Source organism: Neophocaena asiaeorientalis, unplaced genomic scaffold, assembly GCF_003031525.2.
Source record: "Neophocaena asiaeorientalis asiaeorientalis breed wild unplaced genomic scaffold, Neophocaena_asiaeorientalis_V1.1 scaffold217, whole genome shotgun sequence".
Classification (NCBI taxonomy): domain Eukaryota; kingdom Metazoa; phylum Chordata; class Mammalia; order Artiodactyla; family Phocoenidae; genus Neophocaena; species Neophocaena asiaeorientalis.
The window spans coordinates 3650400-3657091 of record NW_020172293.1 but is presented as its reverse complement, the minus strand read 5'-3'; the positions used below and the strand labels follow the sequence as shown (position 1 = coordinate 3657091).

At 53.7% G+C, this 6692-nt stretch overlaps 1 protein-coding gene across 1 annotated transcript in view; it reads left to right on the top strand.

Moving 5' to 3' along the window:
• PTF1A (pancreas associated transcription factor 1a) overlaps window positions 1-658 on the top strand; it is a 1146-nt gene extending 488 nt beyond the window's left edge. The window contains exon 2 of the mRNA XM_024765806.1: window positions 84-658. Coding sequence (XP_024621574.1) covers window positions 84-658 — 575 coding nt within the window. The remainder of the gene's footprint in view (window positions 1-83) is intronic.
• The last annotated feature ends 6034 nt before the right edge of the window (window positions 659-6692 follow it).

Genomic DNA, 6692 nt, shown 5'->3' with positions numbered 1-6692 from the left:
CCTGGGCGGGGACAGCCCGGGCAGCCAGGTCCAGAAGGTCATCATCTGCCATCGGGGCACCCGTAAGTGCGTCCGCCTCCCAGCTGGGGGAGACGGGGACGGGCACGGGAAGGTCCCGGAGGGGCTGGGTGAACAGACCGACCAGCCGACTGACCGACAGACGGACGGACGGGTCGTGGGCACCGGCCACCTTGAGAGCGAGCTGGCGTTTCTGAGGTTTTTTTTCGCCACTTTGACCATGGCTCGGAGGGTGCGTGTCCCCGACAGAATTGCAGCTTCTGGCATTGCGGGGTGGAGGCGCTGGGGGCTTGAGGGGTGGAGGAAGAGGGTTGTTCTAATGGAACCTAAGACGCCTGTCTGTCCAGGCGCCCAAGAGGGGGTCCTAACGGACCGGAGGGCACCGTTGGGAACAGAGTTGGACATTCACAGTCTGTTTTCTCTTCTCACCCCCTCAGGGTCCCCCTCCCCCAGCGACCCGGATTATGGCCTCCCTCCCCTTGCAGGACACTCTCTCTCTTGGACTGATGAAAAACAACTCAAAGAACAAAATATTATCCGAACAGCCAAAGTGTGGACCCCAGAGGATCCCAGAAAACTCAACAGCAAATCTTCCTTCAACAACATAGAAAACGAACCGCCCTTTGAGTTTGTGTCCTGAGAAGTCCCAGACCCGCCAGAGGATCTGATTGTGTCTCTGTGCATATTGTACATGTATATAACGTAAATGTAATTTAAGAATCACATTTTTCTAATGGCAATCAACTGTTTGTTATTTATCTATTTATTATCCTGTCGAGTTAATGAAATAGATGATCTCTTTTTAAATATATAATTTATATAATTTATCCTGATTTTCTAAAAATATGCAATAGTCTGTGATTCCACCCAGCACCTTTGGCAGAACTCTGCATTGTTGGAAGAACTCTGGCCAGAAAACTTCATGCTAATTTATTGCCAGATATGGTTTATTTCTAAGCAATGTTAATAAATGCTATTTACACCTTTTTGTAAAAGTTATTTGTTTAATACATGATGGAGTGTAATTAACTTAGTTTTAAAAAAGCAAAACCTGAACCAGAGACTCAAACGTAGCTTTTAGTTTTAGCTGAAAGGAATTGGGTTAGAGGGTTAGGCCTCAGTTCTCTTGGAGGCTCTTCATCTGAATCGTCAGCGCTAAATACGTAAATATTTCGCCTGTATTTTTAGCCTACCATCCAAACACCCTATGAGGCAAGGAGGTCATAGACTATTTATTGTTCTCATTTTTCAGACGGGAAAGCTAAGGCTGGGAGACGATGTTTGTCTTACCCAAGGTCACCGGCACCCTGCCTAATCATAGTGTAGAAAGTGTGTCCGGTGGCAACAGGGGGCTAGTTTCTGGTCTAGCCAAGGGAAGGGGCCTTTCTGCTTCCATGGGCTGGGGAGAAAGGGTTGCTGTTGAGCCGTCCTGTGACCCATCCCTTCTGCAGTTACAGCGTCAGGTACATGGAACTCAGATGGGGAAGATGACCATGCTGAGGCCGGAGACCCTGTCGGATGCTTCCCAACAAAACCCAGGGTCTTTTAGGTAAGGCGAGAAGGAGGGCGCCCTCTCTGCCACTTCTGCAACTGGGTTATTTCTGAAATTCACTTGGTTTTGTCTCCAGAATCTAGTCCTCTTAAGGCAAGCAGCGTGGGGAGAAGGCGAGCTTCGGGTGGAGGGCTCAGGGTCGCCCCCTAGCGAAGGGGAGAGGCGTAAGGGCGCGGCCGGGAGAGCCCAGGAAGCTGGGGCTCGGGCTAGTCTCCGCCGCCGCTACCCGGGGCCGCCCTGGCCCTCGGGGCGCCCTCAGCCGGCGGCGGGAGTCGGGGCGCGCGGCTTTGTGTGCGGGGTCCCGCGCGCGCTCGGACGGCGCGGGCGCGGAGGGAGAGGCACCGAGCGGGGCCTCGCGCGCCCGGCGCGCACCTACTGGCTGATCCGCAGATCCCGTGCCCCGCAGGCCCTGCGGAGGCGGGGTGTCTCTCCCCTCCAGGCAGAGGCCTGGTCAACCAAGGTACGATCGCCCTGGTACCCACGGCCCTGCCGAAGGACAATATGTCGGCAGCATGCTAATTGCTTTAACCTAGTTTCAGACCCACCGAGGGGTTCCCGCGCGCCGCGGGTGCCATGGACGTCATCCAAAACCAATTAAAGCGAGGCCGCGAGCCCGACCCGCAGCGCGGCCTGGCCAGACGCGCGGAGATTCTGCGTCGCGAAGCTCCCAGGAGGCCCTTGGCCACGGACCCTCTCACCCTTTCCAGCCTCTGCAGCCTCTCCCGTCCCTCCCCCTAAAAGATGGAGATTTCACACTGGAGGCAGAATTTGGGGACTAGAGAAAATAATTCGATTTTGTCCTGTATTAGGGCCTCATTAAACACGAAAGTTGCTTTTGCACAAGTGCTTCTATCAGGCATGTAATCTCATTACACTCATTAGAAAGTCAAATGGTAGGCAGACTTCAACTTAATTATAAGTTATGTAAGTATTGTACCGTTTTCTTCGGCTGTGTAGACCTGCGTTTCAGTTGGATTAGGGAATGTGGCAATCCGCCGTTAAAACACTACCATCATTGTGATGTGGCACCTTTTATTTTGCGTGCCACTTTCTTGTGATTCAATGCTTCAGCGACATCCTTTAGTGCGGTGCAGATGAAGCGGAAGAGCCGGGCTGAGCATGTAAAACACCAGGGTCTCTATCTTGTCACTCTTCTGTCCTGACTTGGCAAGTCCCTTTAAACACAACCTTCAAAGAGACTGACAGCTTCTTTTTATTTACTCATAATCCATTCATTCTAGTGTAGCAATTCTTAAAAAAAAAATGCGGCAGTAAAAGCAGAACAAACGTATCATTTCAGAGTCTCCTTTGGCAGCGGAGAGGCCGGAGCTGCGCTCTGCTCGGTGCAGGGGCGGCTCTCCCTGTGGCAGAGCCAGGCTCGAGAGCCTCTGGCCTGGGGCATCTCTAGCCAGTAAATACAGCCTGGCACTGGAAGGATCAGCGTGGGGGCAGTTTGAGTGACAGGTATTCAGCGGTCCTTCTAAGTCGACACTCTTCTTCCAACTTCAGCAAAAATGTTTATGAAAACAATCCAGTAAGCCAAGCTTCTGGATGGGTATGGAGACCCTTTGCTCAGCCCTGCTCTTCTGAACACTCATCAGCCCCTGCCCTGAAACCTAGTAGCGTAGTAAAGAAGCTGCAAACCCAGAACGGGATGCATTTTCTGATCTCTACTGGCAAACTGGCTAAATCATTGCCCAGTGGTCCAGACTCCATGCAAGCGGTCATGGGGGGATGGGGTACAGGAGAGGGTTTGGTAAAGCCAAGGAAGAGAGCTTGGGTGGGGGGGGCTCCCTTCTCCCCATACCTTACCCGCCTCCCACCAAGTACACATCCTCACTTCCAGCCCATCCTCCTGGGCTCCATCCCAGGTTGCTCGACCATTCTATTCTGCCTTGATGTCAGAGTGCCTATAGCTCTAGACAGTAAAAGCCCCTTCTCCCCATTCCTCTCTCTCGCCTACATTTCTGGTGGGCGTTGGGGTCAGTGTCCTCTCATTGTTGCCTTAAAAGATATTACATGTCACAAAAGGGCAGCTGTCTATTTTCAGAGACTGGGGACCAAGGCACCAAACCTCTTTGCTTTGTTTTTCATCAGGGGATTCTCACGTATGAGGTGAGGTGGAGTGGGCTGTCTCCTGAGAGGGGAGGAGAGGGAGTCAAGAAGAGGGACCTACTTCCCCACCCTGAGCTGGGTGGCCTCTGGGATGGAGCCCCCTTGTGGAGCCTCTTCCTTCCCAGGGAGGGCACACTAAGGAGTAATGAAAAGCCCTCACAAAAAGTTGAATTCTGGAGCCTATTGGTCCTGTAAGGTAGAAAAAAGTGGGTGGGAAAGAGAATGAGCCTCCCACCCCAGGCTGGGAGCAGAGCGCATAAAGAGCCTTGTTGGAACTCCTGTGAAATCGGCTGCGGGTGATTCCCAGGACTGCTCATCTGCCAGGATCAGGATTAACGCCCTCTGTGGAGAGGGTGTGAAGCCTCTTAAATCCATAAACTCATCCCATTTCCATTAATGGGCCTTTGCGGTGGCACCGAGTACCAGCTGCGGGGTTGAACAAACACCAGTAGAGCACTCCCCAGAGAACCTCTCTGGGAAGAGCCCTCGCCCTCCCTCTCTCCCTCACCCTCCCCTCCCACTGCCTTCCAAAGCCTTCTGCAGCCTGTGGGAATGGCCCTAAATAATTCCACAACCAATTGCGTTTTTGAGATCTGGAACCACTGGTAGGAAGCGATTCCCACGATGGGATGTGGGGTCGGGCCAACAGGTGTTGGGATTTGGCCCAGGGAGATGGGGAAACCCAGGGAGTGAGAGGGGACTGCCAGAATGCGGGCTGCTCAGGCCTCACGGCTTTACAGGCCGTGGAAGCCGCAAACAATCGCAATGATATCTTTATTGCTAGGTTCATGTCCTGGGCTATAACATATCAATCCCTGTCGTGGTGCTCTAGGGTGCACCTGGTATTTCAAACTTGTTCTTTTTGTGCTTCTGGGTCCTGGGCTGCAGCTGCCTAGAACAAGCAAAGAGAGAGGCCCTTACAATGTCTCCAAGACGTGTTGGCATGGTTTGCCTGTCTTTAATGTACCATTAACTATTGTCTTTACACAATATGGGAACTGTAAAGCATGACATGTGTTATAATAAAACACATTTTCAATGATACACTTGGACTTGAAGCTGGGGTGCAGCAAACAAACAGGCCCAAATCTTGTTTTGTCTCCCTTGCTAAGCCTACTGGCAATTAAACCCAAGACCACTGTTTCCCCCCCTCCTGATCAGCCAATTAAATTTTATGTCTCCTAATTTTTCACATAGAAAAAAGTCTCCGTGCTGGCCCCTAAAGACATTGATTTTCTTGCTATCACCTGGCGCTCAGGCCTTAGTTCCATTTATCAAGAAGGGAAACGTCAGGCGTTACATAAAGTGACTCTGTTACCATAAGGCTCTCACCATCCTAGCCTATTGTTTTCCCTTGTTAATAACTCATTACCAGGATTTAACAAATCAACCATTACATATGTTTTGTGTCTCCATATTTTGATCCGTACGATTAAGCAGATGTTACGATTGAAAATTGAAAAGTCCAAGGCTACTCTAGTCTGAAAGAAAGAGGGCAGCCTCAAACAACGAGCTAACAATGAGATTCAGAAGATCTTCAGAAAAACATTTACCACCAATAAACAGACTCCAACCTGCTCCATTTCAACCATTGTGTGCTTTGGGGGAATAATTAAGTTTAATAGGAATAGGTCTGGAGGGTTTTCAATGCCAAGACCACAGGTGCGGGGTGGCATGATGAATGATTTGCCTGATTTTTGCCAAGCTCAAGGGCTCTTCTCTTGGACTTTCAAGCAGATAGAAAATATTGTCATTTCTTTTAATTCACAGCATTACTTTCAAGCCGAACAAAGGCCGGGGCCGGGGGGAGGCGGGGGAAGGGCTCGGCTGTAAGGAAGCGCCTCGGAGGCGGAGGTGCAGCCGAGGAGGCTGAAGCGGCGGCGGAGCGCGCTGCTGCGTTTGTGCGCAAGTGACTGTCCCGTGCCACACACAAAAGGCCTCCTTTTCCTCACCTTCTGCCGCCTTTCAGCCCTCGGGCCCACGCCGAGACGGCTGCCGGGACTCCGGGGGCCTCCTGGCCGCATCCCCAGGGCAGCTCGGCCTTTGGGAGTTACGCCGCTACCAAGGCAAACCTCGCCAAACTTTCCCCAAACTCGGCGGGCTGGGGAGGGACCCTGGCTGGAGGCGCGCATGCGCCCCGCCCGCTGCTCGGCGTTCCCAGGGTTCCGGAGAGCCGGGGTGGAGTCGGACCAGCATCCCCAGAGGCCCGCCTAACCCCTGCTCCCGGGGCAGTCGGGGTTCGGGGGCTGTCTGTCTTCCCTCGAGGCTGGAAGTGGCTGCCCGGCGCCGGGCTCTCCGCAGTCCTGCTATCTTTGCGCATGGAAGTCTCCAAGAGGGGCTTCAGGAAGCGGCGAGCAGAGAGGGGGCTGAACGGCCTGAAGGAGGGCAGGAGATGGGACCCAACGCTTCCTTTGGGGAGACAGGGGGTAACAACGCCCCCTGGCCGGGCGGGGATCCCTCGGGCGGCCGCCTGCAGAGGGCTCCGTGGCACGGGGCGCAGGCTGCGGCGAGCTGGTTTTGCCTCTGGGCAGAGGCGTCAGCGCCAGCTGCGGCAGTGGCGAGGGCGCAGGTTTCTAACCCGCTCCTGCTTTCTGAACCCTGGGCATCTACCCTTGCTCCGCCGGGGGGTGGTCTTGGCCCTTGGGAGATCCCCGCAGCTTCACGCCAACGCTTTCCCTGGGGGGCGGGGGGGGTCGGCACCAGTTCCAAACAAGCTGTTGCGCTGACATCGCTTTGGAGAGGCGCCGGCGCTTTGCTTGATGGTGGCGGGCCGTGTGGAGGCCCCGAGGCCCCAGAGAAGAATTTAGGGTTCCCTTCTAGTGAGAGGCACCCCTTCCCTGCCTCTTGTGGCACGCAGTGTGCTTCACGCCTGCCTTTGTCCCGGGAAACCAAGGCATCCTGAGCACTCCTGCACTTGGCCACTCTGTGGACTTCTGTATCTCTCTGCAGTTTGGGTGGAAGGACTAGACAAAGATCTGGATTAGGGACACACCACGGGCTCCTTAAA